General features: G+C 40.7%; 2 protein-coding genes and 1 long non-coding RNA gene across 7 annotated transcripts in view; 2 read left to right on the top strand and 1 right to left on the bottom strand.

Annotated features, from left to right (window-relative positions):
• Nucleotides 1-1,159: 1,159 nt before the first annotated feature.
• On the bottom strand, nucleotides 1,160-8,560 carry rpn1 (ribophorin I). Its single transcript, XM_044024810.1, has 10 exons — nucleotides 8,190-8,560; nucleotides 6,539-6,606; nucleotides 5,958-6,264; nucleotides 5,657-5,866; nucleotides 5,163-5,355; nucleotides 4,866-4,965; nucleotides 4,637-4,775; nucleotides 3,818-3,937; nucleotides 3,034-3,279; nucleotides 1,160-2,061 (listed from the first exon to the last, which is right to left on the bottom strand). The coding sequence occupies exons 1-10, from the start codon at nucleotides 8,427-8,429 to the stop codon at nucleotides 1,879-1,881; spliced, it is 1,806 nt and encodes a 601-aa protein (XP_043880745.1). The 5' UTR covers nucleotides 8,430-8,560; the 3' UTR covers nucleotides 1,160-1,878.
• Nucleotides 8,561-8,761: 201 nt separating this feature from the next.
• On the top strand, nucleotides 8,762-10,729 carry LOC122768599. 2 transcript variants are annotated; one of them, XR_006360328.1, is made up of 6 exons: nucleotides 8,762-9,120; nucleotides 9,315-9,433; nucleotides 9,831-9,927; nucleotides 10,044-10,315; nucleotides 10,397-10,570; nucleotides 10,698-10,729. It is a non-coding gene; the product is annotated as an uncharacterized LOC122768599 (long non-coding RNA). The 2 variants fall into 2 exon arrangements; XR_006360329.1 differs by lacking the exon at nucleotides 9,831-9,927 and having other exon boundaries at nucleotides 10,221-10,315.
• A 1,095-nt stretch (nucleotides 10,730-11,824) lies between these two features.
• Nucleotides 11,825-20,107, top strand: part of LOC122768347 (butyrophilin-like protein 2) — a 39,905-nt gene continuing 31,622 nt past the window's right edge. For all 4 annotated transcript variants that reach the window (XR_006360294.1, XM_044024278.1, XM_044024277.1 and 1 more), the window contains exons 1-2: nucleotides 11,825-12,010; nucleotides 13,506-13,832. Coding sequence is in view for 3 of the 4 variants with exons in the window: in XM_044024278.1 (XP_043880213.1) it covers nucleotides 11,905-12,010; nucleotides 13,506-13,832 (433 nt within the window). In the remaining variant the exon portion in view is untranslated. The remainder of the gene's footprint in view (nucleotides 12,011-13,505; nucleotides 13,833-20,107) is intronic.

The raw sequence follows: 20,107 nt of genomic DNA, 5'->3' as shown, positions 1-20,107 counted from the left end.
CCCCCCTGCTGTGTATTTTCAGAATGATTATTGTATGGCACATACAATATGTCTGCATTGTCATTGTGAGGCCACTTATTATGGGACAGGAAATGACCTGCCGGGACCCCGGTGACCTCAGAGGGAAAGCGATGACCTCCGGTTGACCCTGTGTGTTTGTCCTGAGCTCAGACTGCGACTGAGGCCGGTCGTGATCCAGTCTGTGAACTGCAGGGAGGCGGAGTTACCCTGAGACGAGCGGCGCAACAATGTGCTGGAAATTCCCCGCGAGGTGCCAGTGTTTGAACGAGGGGGGCGGGGCATGAGTCGTGTGAAAGTTGTTTGATTGACACGAGTCTCATTTTATTAAAACAATGCACAACACTTGGATCGAGGAGGATAATTCTGTCCGATTGTTCACATCGTGGCAACTAAACATGTCACAGTAAATAGTCTTTATTACACATTTATGTAAATACCTGATCATTTTATGTTAGATTCTTGTTGATATCTTTTTATTGTTTTATTGCTAATGCTATTCCCACTTATTGTATTTTTATATTCTTTACCTTTTATTTGAAAGCTTATCTTATATTTTCTATCTTGTTTTATTGCTTATTCATGTTCCCATTTTTTTATTTTTGTTTATTCTTGTATTTGCACTTTTTCTTGTTTTATTGCTCATTGTATTCCCATTTTTTATTTGCACTTAATTTATATTTTTACTTTAACCTCATTTTAAAGATAGTTCTAATCCCATTTTGTATTTCTTTTTATATTCTTTATCTATCATTACAATGCATTTGTCCCCATATTGTCTTTTTTACATTGTTTATTCTATTACTATTTTGTATTTTATATTCTCTATATTATTGTTTATTCTTGTATTTTGACTTTATATTCTTGTTTTATTGCTTATTCTTGTACCTTATATTATGCTTTTGTATTTGTTAGTTCTTATGTTGTTTATTCGTTCTTTTATTGTTTATTGACCAAGTGAATTTCTTCAGTGTGGAATCACCTTCGTCAAACGTGGTAAAGTATTGATTTTTGATACAAGTGCGCCCTCTTGTGATTCTTCAAAGGTATTGCTTCACCAAATGAACAAAGACCTTAGTTTTGACGCCCATAAAAGTCAATAAAATAAAATGCCATGAAAACACAACGACCACGGCAAATGTTTGAGTTTCTCAAACTTTTATTTGAAATTTGACAGCTTTTTCCACATCACTGCTCATCTCAATCACGACGTGTCCCCGCTTCTCATGTCTTTCCTCACATACAACCTAATCTCATGTTTTCACTAATCTCATGGTGTAAAAAAAAAAAAGAAAGAAAGAAAACCACTCATAGAAAGAAAACCGTACAAAACACAGAAAACGAGTGAGGGGGGAAAAAACGGGAAAAAATTCAGAGCTTCAACTTTTCCAAACACAAACGTAGAAAACAGTCGTAAGTGCACGACGATCACCTTCATCCTGTAAGAGCTCGAGATGATTCGGTCGAAGAAAACGGGGACGTATCCGAGTGAAGACATGAGGCCGAGAAAATCCTTTAACCGCACGTGAAAAAACCCCACAAAAGTTTAACAGTTACAGTCCAGATTAGGATGAGGAAACACAGCGTGAAACAAAACGCGACAAACGGAACCAAACAAAGCTCTGGACGCGACCGTGGTGACGCGACCGCGGCGGGTTCAGAACAGTGTTTGGATAAACGCGTCACTGCCTGAAGACGAGGTGGAAAACTGTCCATGTCTGGTTCAAGGGTGGTAAAAAAAAAGGAAACTTTAATTGTAATTCTGATACATACTCACAGTCGAATGTATGTTGTAGCTGTGTGTGTGTGTGTGTGTGTGTGTGTGTGTGTGTGTGTGTGTGTGTGTGTGTGTGGAATATTTCACAGGGCGTCCAGCAGACTGTCGATGCGGCTCACGAGATCCTGTCGTTTGCCGGTCAGAGTCTTCTCGCTCTCGATGTACGCTTCCTTCTTGACCTTCCCGGCCACCAGTCGCTCCGCCTCCTGGCAGGAGCGACACACCAGCTCCTTCAACTGGCCGTCCAGCTTCTGCACCTCGCCGACCTGACGCCGTGAATGAGTCACAACAGAGAAAAGAGCCTTTATTGAGTTAAATGCACGGAAAACACGATGGTGCCGCAGTCGACACAACGACACGTAACAAAAACAATCATAACGTGACGAAAACCCGGCTAAAATAAATCACTTCAGATTCAGATAAGGGAGGGGGAACAGGTCTATGACATCATCGGAGGTGATCACTGCACTCCTGAGCCATCAGAAACCATCCCACACCTTGGTCGACATCAAATTCAAGGACTTTCCAGGACCAGTGACCTCAAATTCAACACGGCTTAAGAGGAGAGGGCAACTTCCAAGAGCCGCTTCGTCCGCGATGGCGTCCGAGTGAGACAGAGGTCTTTGGGATTTTCATTTCCCAGGTATCACGTCGGCATTCGCTCGCTCGCGCTTCAACTTTACTCGCTCATTGTTCCGTGCGTCAACGGTGGAGGAGAGAGAGACCGTGGACAGTGAGTGATCATGACTCCACGTTGGTCCTCGTCTTCGTACATACAAGGGAGACATTTACCTCAACGTCCCAACTTTCAAGCACTTAATTTGATTGCTCAAAGTTTTTGATTTCTTTGTCAGATATATTCATGTTAAAGAAGCTGAAATATCAAAATAGTTGACGTTTAATCTTTAAATTCTCTAAAATGTGGCCTGAGTATTTTTCAACAATTGTGGACTTTTTAGTTTTTGGCAAATATTCCCTGCTCTTGACAATCTTTAGTGAGCCACCTGTGGTAACCTGGTCTGAGGACCAAATCTGGGCCACAGCCATTTCTGCTCTCTGGGAAACCGTCTCCTCGTGAGCAGATAAACCACGACACCAAAACATCTGGGGATCAGTGTGTGGAAACACGGCGAGATCGACACCACAGATGACAAACACATCAGTGGAGTCACCTGTAAGCTCTGAGTGAAGACGGCAGATAACGCAGTTTCATCTTCAAGCACACTCGTGTCACTCACCTTATCAGCCAAGTCAGAGCCCTCGGCTTTGAGGCGGGCCTGCAGCGAGCTGATCTCATTGGTCAGAGCTCGGTGGTCGGCCTCCAGCGTCTTCCGGCCGCTGTTGAGCGCCCCGGTGTCGCGGGACTGCTTGTAGCGGTTCACCACCTCGTCCATGTGCCGGTACAGACCCAGACGCTTGTTGACCAGAGTCAGGACCTGCTCCGTGATGGAGGCCACCTTCATGCGTACCTCAGCAGCGGGGTCCTGGACCAAGAGAATCAGAAAAGTAAATCAGACAAAATGGATACGTGGATACGCTGCACGAGCAGGAAGTAGGTAAACAAAACATCCGGTTTACTTTTCAGAATAAAAGATCCCGTGTATCGTGTTTCACTGGACTACATCGCAGAAAGAGTCCTCGCTGTGTGGAAGGGGGCGGGAGACACAAGCACCGAGCCGCGCCAACCAGAGCACAGCGCGGCCATTCCGCCCAGCAACAGTGAATACGACTTTCCGATTGGTTGCCGATACGTCTTTAATTCAAGACAACCGTATGAACGGACCATGCGGAGCAATCTGCCTTCACATCATCCATTCATTGATTACTCATGTGCACATTCACGCCTATCACTCATCATGTGAGCGTGTGAACTCATTGGAATGCGTGCGTCTCACGTTGAATGCAGCTCTAAGCTGCCACTGGAAATACCACAGCAGGCTGCGAGGAGTCTGATGATGAAGAATGCTGCATATAATGGATCTGTAAAACAAGGGTTTACTTTTTTTATGAACAACGTCCCACCTTCGTTATGGCAAAGTCCAGGCGAACGTAGATGATGACGGTGAAGAAGAGAATGTAAAAGGCGCCGACAACCAACAGAGGCTCCTGCAGCATCAGGATCTTATTAAAGTTATAATGGACCTGTGGACACAACACAAGGAGGTTACGTCGTTTCCATGTGAACTCTTTCTTTTTTAAATTCAAAAACAGACGCAAGTGAAGTCCAACAGGACGCAGAAAAATAGATTTCACTGTTCACTTTCACTTTCAGAAATATAACCCTAAGTCTTAAGTATAAGGCATTAAAGATGTGGTTGTTGTAAATAATAATAACATTGTCATTGTTATTCTATTACTGAAATAAATCACATCAATTATCAAGTGAACACAGCACACTGTAGTATTGTATTGACGGATTATTAAATGAAGTAAAATTTGTAACTAGAGCTGAAACAATTACTTATATTTTCATGATGAGAACGTCATCATTTCCAGGTTTGACAAACACTGAACACTGTTTTTTTAACGTTTTATGGACCAAACTCGATTAATCGGGACATAATGGACAGATTCATTGGTTATGAAAAGAATCGGTAGTTGCAGCTCTATTTGTAACTCAGATTAGAAAATATATATATATATATATATATATATATATATATATATATATATATTAGGAAATATAAAGGGCTCAAAAAAATCCATAAAAATGATCCAATATCGATTAGATTCCACAAACAAAAGCATAAAAGTGACTTAGACTTGGCTCTGCTCCTCTAAATTAGATTTATTCAGGGAAAATATTTGTCTACTTTTGGCAAACGCCATCTTTCATCTCACCACAACATCCTGAATGTGCTGCTCCACCAGGTTGTCCTTGGTGGCGACCAGCACCGGGCGGCCAAAGGTGTCCAGGTACGTGTAGTGCAGCTGGTTTGGCATACGGTCGATTTCGTAAGGCGTCTCCATGTGGATGTTTCTATTCGGACGAGACAGAAAAAAAAAAACCGATGTCTACGACTCAGCCTGACGTCAGTGCTGAGGACGTTCTGGGACGAGAGACACTGACCTGGCTCCTTCTGGCAGGATGATTTTCACAGTCATGGCGTCAATGACCTGGTCGTCGTACACGTGGTCAATGAGTCTCATCTTCAGTGCGTACTGGTCACCTGGGAGATGAGGAGAATCAGTGGTTAGGAAGAATCTGTCTGCGCCAGCGGACGAACGGGCTTTTGCGGGTTTGTTCAGAAGTGGGGACACCGACCAATTATCTCTTTAGTTTTTAAAAAAGGGGCTTGGATAATGAAAATATCTGGTTATGGAGTCCGTGTACCTATTAAAGAGGGGTCGTCAGTGATCGACTCACCCAGGGTGTAGAGGTACTCGTAGCTGGGCAGATTGTAGCCGATGATGTAGTGAGTCTTCCAGCCTCCAAACAGGGGAAAGCGAGGCCTGACCTCCACCTCCACAGAGTCGTCGAGAACCTGCAAGTGTGAGGTGGAGATGTTCCCGATCTCGTCTCTGTAGTAGACGTCCTGGGCTGAGGCAGGGAGGATAGTCTGTAGAGGACAAAAGACACTTATCGTTAACATAAAATGCTGCAAGGATTAAATGATTATAAAACTATTTTGAGTTTCTCGGATTTTTCAGCTTCTTAAAAATTCTCTGCTCCACATGAACAAAGAAATCTTTCAAACGGAATCATTTTAGTTTGTGGAGAAGAGACGTTTGAGAACATTAATCTTTTCTGACAGTTTATGGACCAAACAACTAACAAACATCAGTGATTGATTATGAAAATAGTCGATAGTTGCAGCACTAAATGAGTCAGACTAAAGTAATTGTGTTCTGCATAAAGACCTTGAAGGACTTGACAGACGAGATGCCACTGTCCGACTGACGCTGGTAATCGTAGCGGGAGAACGGGCCCTTTAAGACGGCTCCTGTGTGCCTGAGGTCGATGGTCTCTTCCACTGCGATGTTGCCCCAGTGTGACACCTCAATGGTGCGAGTGATGCTGCTGATGGTGAGGAAGGGCGCGTTGTTCTCATAATGGATCTTCATTGTATCCTGAACGGTAGAGAACACACACACACACAAGCACAGAATGATTCAGCACAGTGTTCCATCTGAAGGTGATGAACTCTGGTCCGAGCTCTACCTCGCTGAACGGAGCCACGTCACGGAACGGTCCATACTCGATGACCTCGTCGGACTTGGACGGGTTGCCCAGCTTGGTGTAGCTCTCCGCGGTCTTGGAGGCCAGGCGCACGCGTGTGGTCTGGCTGCGGGTGGGGTACGGCGAGTACAGGTAGTGGTTTCCCTGAAACACCACCAGCTGCCGCTCGGCCTGGGTGATGTGTGTGGGGAAAGGCTTCAGGACGTGGCTGAACGTCATCTCCACCTTCACTTTCAGCTGAGCCCCAGCTGACAGAGTGGAGGACAGCTGCACTTTGTAAAAGTCCCCACTGCACAGGAACAGATGAGAGAGAGCATGGATTACATACTTTTACAAAAAGGACATAATTCAGCAAACACAAAATCCCACACACTGATTTACTGATAAATTCTCTTCTCTTAAATCATCTCCTCTCTGGCACAAGCTTTTACCACTCGACTATTTTACCATATTATTCTTTAACCGTGATTTACAGTATTTTGCATTCCGGATGCACAATATCTGACTTTTTGTGGATATCCGATATGCTGATCAGAAGCACAAATTAAAGCATGAGCTCTCACCTTTGGCCTTTGATTGTGGTCTGTTGGAGTTCAAGCATACCATCATCCTCCTCATCGTCACCCTTGACCTGTGAAATTTGAAGCAATGCAATTAGAAAATGGCAAAAAGGCTGCAGTTAAGTTGTTCTCTTTTTGACTACAGTACTGAACATCCCTATGGGACACTGTCATGTAGGGCCACTATTGACTGGAAGGGCACCCAAAGGAAACGAAAAGTAGAAAGGGCATCGTATAGGGCACTGCATCACTTTTCTTCACTAGAAAGACACTCTTTTACAAACGATACTTTTATTTATTCATTTATATTTTTGCAGATTTGGGGATGAAGCAAATTCAGTTGACCGTAGATGTGAGCGTTGTTTTATGTCTCTGTGTGGTCCTGCAATGGACTGGTCTTACACCCTATGTCAACTGGGATTTGCACCAGCGCCCCCTCATGTGGAGGATAAAGCATTACATTACATTACATGTCATTTGGCAGACACTTTTATCAAAAGCGACTTACATGTGCATTTAAACATTTGGGTACAAACAAGAGCTAGAAGTAAGTAAGTGCTTCAAGTAAGCCAAACTATAAAGTGCTAGTCATAAGTGCGATGTACAGCAGTAGAAGATAAATGAATGATAGAATTTTGCTTTAGAGGCCATGTATGAATGGCAGTCAGTAGGGCATTTCCTCATGTTTTTACCACCCCGGGGAGTAGTTTAGTAATAAGCTTTATTTGTATGATAAACTTTATTTGTATAGCACTTTTCATACACAGACTGCAGCTCAAAGTGCTTTACATTTAGGACATGTAACACAATAATAAAAGAATTGGTCATTTCTCTTTGTTGCTGTGGCTGTTAATGATCCAATCAGCAACACATCGAATGTAGAATAATCTGAGAAAGTAGTCTACATGATAAGATAATAAATAATAACAACAATAACAACAATACATTTAATTTATCCAGCGCTTTTACTTAACTGTGTGTTCACATTCTTGAATTGTTCATTAACGTTCAAATAATGTCCCTTCTAATTAAACTTGGTATTTGAGAGATTTACTGTGGAAAGCAACGCGCAAGACTCTGGTAACAACGCGCAGCTCGTGATTCTGTTTACAACCAGCGCAGCGCTTCAGTTTCATTCATTAACAGAGAGGCATGCCTGCGCAGTCACACGCGGAAGTGAGTGAACTGTCCAGCAGCGCATACGTGTCATTCAGCCACAGAGAGAAAAGAAAGAGCGTGCAGCGCAGCGGCGGAAGTTGACGTTTAATACATCCACATCCTTCAGCAAATCCACATGGCTTTAATTCACCCGGGCTGAGCAGAGACATTACTCCTCACAGCCCGTGTTCCTGCATTGCCCTTTAGCTGCAGAAACAGTAGCTACCGGTGACTAGCCTTGGTTGTTAGCTTGAATAGCTCACGCCGTCTCACTCCCCAGCTAACAGCTGCAATTCAAACCATTCAGTCAACACGTTGTAAAGTTGCTGTTATTAAACTGCGCACAATTGCTTTACTTCATTTATATAACACATGAACGTTGCTAGACGTGACGTGTAAGCCTCATATGCTGCTGAAATGCTAACAGGTTTAAGCTAGCTAGCCAGCTACGTGCAACAGAAGCGCTGTGACATCCAGACATCGGGGTTTGACTCACCGAGGCTCCGATGTAAGCGAGATGCGGGACCAGGTCCTCCTCCACGGCCAGCACGAAGCTCTGGACGCCAGAGTGTCCCTTGTTGGACAGGACGATCTCCGCGGTGATCTTAGCCAGATGAGAGCTCAGGTCCACGGTCCTCTTCACCTCCTCGTTCACCAGACCGTCCGCTGAAACCCCGGAGCCAAGAGCGGCAACGAGGAGCAGGCAGGCGGCGAGAAGCGGCGCCTTCGGGGTCATGGTTGAATTGAAGCGACTTGAAAAGCTGAAAACCCGGGATAAATGCGGAGAAGAATGAAGGGGGAAACGTAGAGCAGCTAGCAACGAGAGGCCGCCGTGCCGCTCTACATCAGAAAGGATGACGCTTCCTTCAGACCGACGTGATGACGTCACGGGCCGCTTTTAAGCAACGTCCCTATTACTACTAATGTAGTACCAGCGTAGAAAATTGACGTAAAAATAAATAAATAATCACACAAATATATACATATGCAGAATAATTCAATTTGAAATAGATACATATTAAATGTGAAATAAATAATTAAATTAACATATAGACTTGATATATTTATTTTTTTCTTTACTCTATATTTCATTTTTATTATATCAGGGGATTATTTCCTAATTATTTAGTGGTCTTTGATTTTTTGACTTTGTCTACGGCTAACTACATACTGGGCGAGGACATCGTCCACCAACCTAATCCACGAGGAAAACGTACACACGAGGAAAGTACGTTGGTCAGACCGGGATTCGAACCGGACCCGGGAAAAACTGTCCTGCATGTAATGAACTATAATGATCAGAAGGATGGCGGGCTCCCCCTCCATCTTTTGAAAACCAATCAGATCGCTCCATCCATCTTCTCATCTCAGGTCGCTCCCGTCGCCGTTCTCGCGTTATCTCCGTCTTTCTCACTGCTTTCAACCAAGTAGGTCCAAAGATTCTGTTGAATCACGGTCAACAGTGTCATTTGATTTGATTTCAGTTAGCCTGCATATATTTTAAGACAGGGAAAGTCTTACAGGCAAATGCAGTCCAGTTCATTACTACTTGATTCTGGATTAAAAATGTTCCCATGTTAAAAATGCAAAATACAATTTAATTTGACATTTTCTCTTATAGAGCAACACTACGTTCAGTAATGGAGCAGACCCTGAGCTGAGGAGATGCCATTGTGCCAAACAAAGGGGAGATTGTGTCTCATCTGCAGGGACAGCGACGGTCAAGTGTAGAGTACGGTGGTAAGTCTGTCTATATTATCAAATATTTGTTCATTTCAATGCTGAAAGGCCTTCATTTCCCCATGAGCCTTACATGTTATGAAATATGATGTTATGTCTGTTTGTCCTGACCATGGATAAGTGTGACCATCAGACCCTCATCCCTTTGAACATCAGACACTCACAATAAGTAAACGTAACTAATGCTGGCGCCATGTCATCTATGTGTACTGTACTTCATGTGTGTAGAATCTTTAGTCCATGTGTATTTTATTTTCACTCTTGTTGAGAATTTGGATTTTGAGAAAAAGTTTCAGGATTCCTGCATCTTGTACGACACAGTGTATACAAATGCCTCCTTGAACTGTGTGCAAAGCCATTGTCACTGCGGCTTTGTGAAAAACGTTTTGTCCGTCAGTTTAAACCCTGCTGCAGGGCAGCAACCACAAATATTACTGCAACTGTGGCGTCCACGGTGACTCCGGCGTCCACAGCAGACCATCAGAAAGAAACATGTATGTTTACTATGGTACTGTGTCATTCTGAATTCAACATGGATCTCTTTTGGAAGTTGTTGATATTTGCATTTGAGACATAATGTAACAATTGTGATTGTGATGATGGTCTACAGGTGTGTGTCCATTTAGAGCAATGATGTTACTGTGGCCAGACAAGAGGACACGTCTTCAAAGTGTCTTGCGCTACATAAGGAAGTGCAAATGATCAAGGAAAGAAAATGTCTTATTCAAAGTGCTTCATCACATGTATTCACTGTTACATATTTATGCGTCGTATCATTTAATTTTAGGAAAGGCCCAACATGCCAAACAGCAACGATGTGAGTCCACTTGTCTGTTAATTCATGTCATTACTCAGGATGAAGGCGTGCTGCAATACCTTAAGGTGAGTGACAATGGCATTTTGTGTGGTGTTTGTGTATTTATATATGAATAACCAAGCTAAACACCTATAATATATTTATAGAAAATCATCAGAGGCAACATTGTGTCTCCCTGGGCCAAGAAGGAGGACAGGGTCTTCATTCTTTTTGAAGATGATGACCAAGTGGATCTTGGTGATGCACTTCTTGTCTGGAGTGATTGAAAGTCCACAGACAGATAAGAAGTCTGCAGATCCTGTGGCTTTAATCATACAGAGGTGAGACATCAGGCACTGACACTGATTTGTACACTACATGTTTTATATGACTGCATATGTCTCCTTGTCTACACGCTCACTGTCCAACACAATCTTAAATCTTAATCATTGATTGATGTCCCTGCAGCTGTACTCTCCATCTCCCTGGACAAAGACAAAGACTGAATTTCTTGAATTTCCTTCGGGATCAATAAAGTACCTATCTATCTATCTATCTAAGACATGGACACATGTGGAGCTGAGTTTGACTCCAGGTGAATTGATCATTTAGGAAACCGTTAATCCAATTTTCAGTGCATTTGTTTTACTTTCATCAAAATACCTACTGATGTCCAACTGGCTGGGTTTGATTCAGATACCAGTGTTTCATATATTGTCCTGGAAATAGGTAACATCTCCTTAATGACGTACTCAGCAGATCTCGTCTACTTAAAATCTGTCTGTCACCACCAGCTGGACCACAGCGGCACAGAATTTTGGGAGGGTTTTTTTTCAGGTTAAAAACATGATCAATTAGACTTTTATTAGTTCTAATCATTGTTCTGTCCAGTTGAATAACATGTCAAACTACAGACTAATAAGACATTCAATAAATGTAGGTCTATATTAAACACACCTTTTTGTAACATACAGGTTGCCATGATGTTGGAAGTTTGCAAAAACAAATGAAATTATTCAAAACGTTACATTGTACAGAAGCGTGTTCAGTGGAATTTGTGATACTATATTTTATAAACGTGATACTATATTGTATCAAAGTGATAATTATATAAACGTAATACTATATTGTATAAACGTGATAATTATATCATATAAATGTGATAGTATGTTGTATGAACGTGATAATTAGATCACATAAACGTGATACTATATTATGTAAACGTGATAATTAAATGTTGAAAGAACTGCGTGTCTGTTTCCAATCGGCATTTATATATTTTAGCAGTTTGGCTATAACATTTCATAGTTTACAAAGTGACATTAATTATTCACAAATTGCACAGAAAGAACATTTCTGTGTTCATAAAAGTCAACACGAGTGTTTATTCTTCTCTATTCCTGTCGCACACCGGGATAAAAGTCTCTTGTCAACAAGCGTCTGTGAAATACGCGTGTGTAAATAAAGTTTCAATAAAAGCAACGTCATCACGTATTAAACGTCATCACGTTTCAGACACAGTCTCTACTGTGACCCAATCAGAGTGTCGGGTAGTGTGAGGGGGTGTGTCGTTGAGTGTGTGGGGGTGTGTGTCGTTGAGTAGTCTGCGGTTCCGCAGCTAGACCTTTGGACTGAGGCTGAAGACGTTTTCACAAATACTGGAGTATGTACAAGTATGGATATTGAGAAATGGCCTCACCTTTCTACTGAAAACACGCTCGTGTTTGTGCTCGTTTGTTCTCTGGTTTGTTTTGGAGCAACACATCAGGACGAGACTAACGGTGAGGAAACGTTTTACTAAGTTCCCGAGTAAAATGAGCACTTAAGTCAGTTTTAACCACTTTAAGTGTACGTTCTCAAACGCTTTTCCACGCATTACATTACATGTCATTTAGCAGACGCTTTTATCCAAAGCGACTTACAAGGGAATTGAGTACAACCTGCCGGGGGTGAAGTTGAACTTGCGACCATGAAGTGGTATCGGTCTTAACCACTGAGCCACTCCATCCACGCGCAAGGGTTTCTGTGAGACACAGAGACACGATCACGTTTGTGTCTCATAACTTTCATGTCTACATCCTGAGTTACAGCAACAAGTTTGATTCTTTAACTCGTTCATTTTTCATCGAATGTATTCAGACATTGTTTGTGAAATTGTAATGATCATTATTATTATTGTTAAGGAAGTGACCCTGGTAGAGCTGCAACTAACCATTATTTTCACAATCACCATAATCTGTCGATTATTTTTGAATAATTCCATAAAATGTAAAGAAAAAGAAATAAGACTTTATGATATTTAGGCCTGTACCTGTTATATAGCTGTTATGTAGATGCGGAAGTTTACAATGGAAGTACATTTACTGAAGTATTTTTATTTTCAAAAAGTAGATTTTTAACCCTTGAATCAAAAGTTTATTTAACAGTTCAGATTTGAGTAATGTATTTAATATTTTGATTGAATACATAATTGTATTTAAAATGCAGGCCTCACGTCCTTCTTGTACACTTTTACTTTCACTTTGCTCTGAGCTGAACTCCCAGTTATTGTGTCCTGTGCAGAGTTGTTTTTGGCAGCCATTTTAGATTTAAAGTTTTTAACAAATCCATGAAGGTCAATAAGTATTGGAGATTGCTGTTGGGCAGAAACATATTATCTCCATATTTCAACTTTTCAACTTTATTTTCCAGCATATTTCAACAGTTTTTTTATGAATTGATGCCCTATTTACAAACGTGTCACACATAAATGATATCACTTAATTTATGATATTAGCTGCTTATTATAAATTCACAATTTAAGGGTCAACACATCTGCCTAAAGCAAAGTTTTGCTACTTTTAGTATTATTTATCAAGTTTCTGAGAAGAAAATAATAATCAGCCAAAACGATTATAAAGAAATGCCAAACATTGGCCCAATTAATCTGAGACACTATTAATCTGTCTACCTCTAATTGTTATTTTAATAAAAAGAACTTCACTAACAGTAATGATGATAATAATAATCATAATGATATGATCTTGGAGGAATTGGAATCTCTGGTTTTTGACATCACTGTTGAGCTCTCAGGCTAAAGTCAATAGAATGAAGTAGAAACATTTGTGTTCAGTAGTTTTCTATAGATGCATACAGTATAGCAGAGCAGTAAATACTGAACCTTTTAGAAATGATTTAACTGCTGCTTGAGAGTAAAAGACGTGTCATGTAAATGTGACCTGATTGCTCTGTTCAAATGTAACCATTCAAATATATTATGTTTTCTTTCAAACCCAGGTGTCTCTAGAACGTACGTCAAGGAGGGGGAAGATGCCGTCCTTCACTGTTCTTCTGTAGAAAGCCTTGAGAACACGGTGGTAGACTGGGAGAACCAAAATAAAAAAGAGGTGTGCCTCTACGACAGAGGCCGGCACTGTGAGGACAGGCGGGACAATCAGGACGAGCAGTACAAAGGACGGGTGTCACTTTTCTACGATGAGCTGATGAACGGAAACGCATCCTTGATCCTCAGCGACACAAGGATTGAAGACACGGGGACTTACACCTGCACACTTCCACATTTGAGTTCTGGAATCCAAAGGTCCACGATTGAGCTCATCGTCGGTGAGTCGTCGTCTTTTCTTTTCTCCCTTCAGGGGTCACCACAGCAGGTCACCTCCACCGCCACCTTGTCCTCTCTCTAGTGTCCTCTTCACAATGTCATTTTAAGTGATGAAAAACATTTAGTTAAACAAAATGAATATTATAAAATCCATGGTGTAGCTAACGTTCACTGTAAAAACATATACTTTTGTGTTTTTTCCTTTTAGAACGGGTCCTCAGAAACAGAATTGGACTTGAAAAAGGTGAGTGATTATGGTAAATGGTAAATAATAAAAAAAAAATATATATACTTGCCCTTAATTGTAATTTGACCATTTTAAATGTATGTAATGACTTATTTTTTAAATGGACCTTTTGTCATGTATGTGTTAAATGAACAGTTTTTGCTTCACGGTCAATTTAAAATAGTTTGACTGATGAGCTGACCCACAGAAAATGGTTCAACGTGTCTGGATGATGGATAACCACAGTGCTGCAGTGGTTTATCATCATGTTATTGTTTTTACTGTGTTTGTAGGAGCCGCTCAGGCGCCAGTCCTCAAGATGGTGAACGTGACAGAGGCCGGCGTGGAGCTCCAGTGTGTGGTCAGAGGTTCTTCATCAAAGCCGAGTGTAGAGTGGCAGACGTGTGAAGGAACCTCTCTTAATTCAGAGGAGCCACTGGTCTCTGAGACACGAGGCCGTTACGACACCACGCTCCTCGTCACTGTGAACGAGACGAAGACCAACTGCTTCCGCTGCGTGGTCAAACAGGAGGACATTTACCACAGGATTGATGATAACATCACTGTGTCAGGTGAGACTCTCCTTAAACACATGTCAGGTCTTCATGTATGATGTTGTTGGTCTTTACCTCGTTGTTATGACCACTGTTCTGCTCATGCTGTCGTCTGTACATTTACATCCTGTTTGTTTTCTCTTTTCTTCAGAGAAACTCTTTGAGAAAAAGTCCTCCCACGATACTCAGTCCTCCCACAGCACAGTTGTTCTCGGAGGCATGTTTTCATCTGGAGTTTTCACACTTGTGTTACTTCTGCTGGCTCTGGTTCTGTCTCTGATCTTCACAAGACACAGAATTCGACGTAAGTTATGAAATATTTGATGGCATTTAAATATTAATTGAGCTGCATCTAACGATTCTTTTCATAATCAATCAGTGAATATTTTTCTACTATTAATCAATGAGTTGTTTGATCCAGAGAATGTCAGAAGATGTTGATCAGTGTTTCCCAAACCTTGATATTGTGACGTCCTCAAATGTCTTATTATGTCCACAAAGCAGCGTGTTTCACTTTGAATGGTTGTGTTGTTTTGTTTATATGGAGCAGAGCTGCCGACATTAATCAACTATTAATTGATGACTGGACTCTCTGTCCGTCTGGAACTCGTTCCCCAAGTTTTCACCGTCGACATACGACAAAATAATTGCAATTATCTAAAGTTTGTCAGATTCTAAATGTTAGATACTTAGAATTATAACTATACTTGTCACATGAAATGGTTGATGTTTATACTCCTGAGTCACTTTGTTGTTGCTTTGATGTGATTTGAGTTTGTGTGTGAATGTCATTAATGTGGAAAACTCTAACTGTAACACAACAGTGAAAATGAGAAAATTAAAGGAGAAGATGATGAACGTCATATCCAGTAACAAGAGAGAAGGAGACAGAGGAGGAGACAGGGGAGGAGACAGAGGAGAAGACAGAGAAGGAGAAGCTCTTGTCCAGTGACAGCTCAGGTAAACATGAGCAGGTGTTTCCTGCTTCATCAGTGTTTTTTTTAGTCCCTGTGACGTCATCAGACTGCCGGCCTCTGATTGGTCAGAGAGTGTCGTCACTGAAGAGTCATGAGCGCGACGTCTGACACGAGAATCAAAGCCAACAAAAGTTAAAAAGACTTAAAAATCCTGAAAACATGCGTTCATCTGCAACATTTAGCAAAGCTAATGAGTGAGTGAATGAATGAGAGAGTGAGTAAATGAATGAGTCATGCAGGAAGTACTGAACTATTTTTATTCCACTGATTCTAATGTTTCAGTGAAAACAACTGCTTTACAAGTCACTAGTTTGTGTTTGCGTCACGACAGTCTCACACAGCGGTTGCTATGACGACTCCACCCTCTTTGAGGAGGAGCTATGAAGCCGTGGAAAACAACGTGACTGATCTACTAGAACTTTTTTACTGAACACAAGCATGAGTTTAAAAACACATTGTCATATCATGTCTCTACTTTTGCACCTAATTATAGAGAATAGCATCAATAAGAGTGTCAATAATTCTCCGTATCAATAATGGTAAAGATACTTTCTGTCGTCTAACTTCAGCAGAACAGAAAATCACTTTCTACTTTCAAATGTTTTCCACACCGCTGTCATGACACACACACAGATGCTGATGCTCAGGCTCAGTGACTGCAGTATTTAATCAAATGTCCTGATGATCCGCTCACATCTGGACATCTGGACGTCCCCGTGTGTCACTACCACAGTGATGTATGTACACTGTAAACATTTATTTGTTGTTGTTAATGTCTATGTTTTATTTTCTCCTTTTTCTACAGCTTCAGCTTCATCAACGTGAAGTGAAAAATACACTGACTATAGTCGATGTTCAGAGTTGTCAAACTCGAATGACCCCGGAGCCAAAAGGAGAAAAAATCCTGCTTCAAGTGTAAAAATAACACTAACGATATGAAGTTAGTCATATGAGCTTCAAATGTTATCAGGTTTGTGTCTGTAGACGTGTTCGAGGTCGGTCTCTTGTGTCACGTACGAAGTTTCGAGGCGATCGGTCAATGCATGTCGAAGTTACAGGGCACTTCCTGTTTCGTGATCGCCAAACTCCCCATGTTTGCCGTAGCCACGCCTTTTTGTCTTTGTGTCCAGTACGTTTTTTTATGTTGGCACGATAAACGCCCACTTCCTTATTAAGAGTTCCCACCAAGTTTCGTGAAATTTGGTGGAACTTAATTTTGGCTTGCTCCATCCACCTTTGGCCTTAGGGGGCGCTATAGAGCTGTTGTCTGTTCTTCCTTCAGATTATTATAATCTCTGCGGCTTTGCGATCATTTTTGAGCGTTTTTTAACGTGCATAAAAACTCTTGAAACTTAGCATGGAGGTCAGGTCTGGTGAAAATGTGATATTGGCATAGTTCTCCGACCTGTGTGTTGCTCAAGGGCTCTATAGCGCCCCCTATGGTGAAAACAGAGGCAAAATTGAGTTCCACCGAAATTAGGTGGAAAGTTGTAACAGACCAAGACGAAGAAAAAAGTCGACCGTAACCATAGCCTCAACTCAACAGGAAGTCGGCCATTTTGAATTTTGGCGTCCATTTTGCCGATTTGCGCCCTACGTAAATTAACAAAGTCGTCCGAGTGCGTTTGTCACACCGACATAAAAAACACGTCAAGTCGTACTAGACGCATCAAAGGTGAAAAGTTGCGGAAAAACGTTTTTACAGTTTCAAAGCAGCGCGACCACGACAACCCTCGCGATTTTTGACCATTCACCACAAAACAGGAAGTGCCCTATGACTTTGTCACACATTGACCGATCGCCTCGAAACATCATACGGGACGCAACACACTGACCCTGATCATGTATACGTTATCTATTAATGTGCATATTTGACGTTGTTTTATGTTATGTTGTTTGTTTATTATGTTTCCTGTGTGTAACAGATTCCAAATGTCGGATCTAAAAGATCGACACAGAGCTGATGGAACAGCAATGAATCGTCTAAAGAGAATTTTATATCTACTTTTATGAAAGTGAACTTAGCTCCAGCTGTCAAACAGGAGAGAAGCTAAAAGCTGCGTCGTTCGCTGTCATCTATAGAATTGTTTTATTTTATATTTTTACCACTTTAATGAAAGAATTTCTACGTTTTTTTAAATATGTTTTTGAACAGGTCAGTTTCTTGTGTCAGTGTAGCCTGAGCTGTGAAAACATCTCTTCTGATGCAATATTCTATATTTACCATGTGTGTGCCCTTATTAGTCGTCATTTAGTGCGAGAATTCAAGTAAGTAAATAAATAAAAGATGTAGACGAATGTAATTCGTTATTGATGCAAAATACAAAGTCACCTGTGAGGTCGTTATCGTGAGCATCATGAACAGATGCTCGAGCAGTGGTCACCAACATGTCACCTCACTGATCACTCAGTGAAATATCATTGCTGTCGTTTATAAAAACCTGTGCTAATCGTTAGGAGTAATCACTGGAATGAATGTGTTTGCAATTGAATGCATAATATTCATCATTTAAATGGTGAATTGCATAAGATGTTAATATGGCAGCCGCACACATTATTCTCTACCCTTCAGGTTGTCTCAAAAAGGTTGGTGACCCCTGTGCTAGAGAATTTAAAAATAAACTGTTTGTCCAGACACTTTGAGTGAATTTGCCATAAAACAAACAACAGGAACCAGTTTAGCTCTTATTCGTACCCAAATGTTTAAATTACTTATTCTAAGGCGCCTTGGATAAAAGCGTCTGCTAAATGTAATGTCATATGTCCACAAGGTGGCAGCAGCAGTAAGTGTTTGGTCAGTGGACCTCAGCGCCGGCCGCTGCTCTCGGCTCCACACGCTGTTTCACGCTGTTATCCAAAGCGACTTACAAGTGAATTGAGTACAACTTGAGTTGAACTTGTGACCATGATGTCGATGCACACGGGGTACAGGTCTTAACCACTGAGCTACTCCATCCCTCTTATGCCTTAATGCTATTAAATGTACACACTGGTCCTTTAGAGACACATACAGTGTGTTTGCACTTTTACTGTTTTTCTATTTAAGGACAATTCTTACGCTTGTCTGTGTTTCTTGAATCTGAATGTGAATTAATGGATGGATGACCTTCAAGGATTTTTAAAAGTCTGTATTTGATGAAATCACATAATGCACACACTGTTTCATCTAAAATCAGTTTGACGTAAAAAGATACTTGTGGCTTCTTTTATATATATGTGGGTTTTGTTGGGAAATAAATACATTGTAATGCCTCTGTGATGTTTCTTGAAAACTAATAAAAAAAGAAAAAACTATAACTATTTCCCTGTCTATATATAAAGACAGTGAAGTTTCTTGGACACAAAGTCAAAGTGCGTTAAACGATAATTGATCGTTGGTTCCTGATTTTCTGAGCATGTTGTTCATCAGGAAATGTCCTTCAAAAAATCATCAAAAGATGTCAAACCTGCTGTGAAAACAGCAGTTTATCATTATTATTATTATTGTTATTATAATACTGAGACTTTAATGACATACGTCGTTAAAATGGATGAAATATGTTGAAAACGACATATTAACACATGAAATAATGTGTTCACGTCGTTGTATAGTGAGATGTCGAAAAGGTCAAAATGTAGTGTAGTTACAACATGAGCTATTAAAACAACAAATTAAATCATTTAGTGTTGGTATGGTCAGACACACAATAAACAAGTATACAAATGAATTAATACAAATAAATACACAAATTTATAAATGAATAGAGAAAATAAATTCATGTATAAATAGACATTGAAAATGTTTATTCATCATTTTCTGTGTTTCTGTCACCACACTTTCTTTTCTCATTCTTTTATGTTGTGGCGCCCTCTAGTGTGCAAAAAAATTGAACAAAATTAATGTGTAATTTTCGCGTAATCGTGTAATTTGGTATCAACACTGATCCTGATTCTGAATTACACACATGTACAGTATGTGTGTAGATCTTTTTATTTTTCATATTCTGTCTGTTTCTTAAATGTATGAATATTTAATGCTTCTGGAATAATAGTTCAAAAACAAATCTATATTTTATAAAACCTGGTTCACTAATAACATAATTCTAGTATCTCAACTTCTAAATGATAATGGAACTATTCTGAATTCCTTCACACTTTTGGCATTCCAATCACTCCAAAGGAGTTTGCAATTGTTATGGGCGCCATCTCGTCTGGTATTTGAAGCCTCTTAAAAGGGACTGGTAAACCACACTGTTTACCATCTTTGGACCCTAAATTGACCTCAGTTGGTCGTGTGTGTTTCGCTATCACTATGAGGAATAATAATCGTAACGTTGGATCTTTAATCCAGAAAGATGTCACCTGTACCCCTAATGTTGTTCCCTATTGGTCTAATTTTGTTGATAACCTGAACTGGGAAAATATCTGGAACCTTCCCTACAAATTCCTCCTTACGAATAAAGTAAGAGAAGTCTCATTCAGAATCATACACAGGTATTATCCTGCTAAACAATATCTTCTTGGGTTTAAGCGTGACATAT

The sequence above is a fragment of the Solea senegalensis genome, linkage group LG4, assembly GCF_019176455.1.
Source record: "Solea senegalensis isolate Sse05_10M linkage group LG4, IFAPA_SoseM_1, whole genome shotgun sequence".
Lineage (NCBI taxonomy): Eukaryota > Metazoa > Chordata > Actinopteri > Pleuronectiformes > Soleidae > Solea > Solea senegalensis.
Note: the sequence above shows the minus strand (reverse complement) of the source record. Positions and strands in the feature narration are given on the sequence as shown.

What these genes read in the sequence shown, in the direction of transcription:
- rpn1 (XM_044024810.1), bottom strand. Translation starts at nt 8,429, where the DNA reads ATGACCCCGAAGGCGCCGCTTCTCGCCGCCTGCCTGCTCCTCGTTGCC. An exon ending in ACCACAATCAAAGGCCAAAG is followed by an intron (nt 6,265 to 6,538) that starts GTGAGAGCTCAT and finishes GTTCCTGTGCAG; the next exon opens with TGGGGACTTTTACAAAGTGC. An exon ending in CGAGTACCTCTACACCCTGG is followed by an intron (nt 4,966 to 5,162) that starts GTGAGTCGATCA and finishes CTCATCTCCCAG; the next exon opens with GTGACCAGTACGCACTGAAG.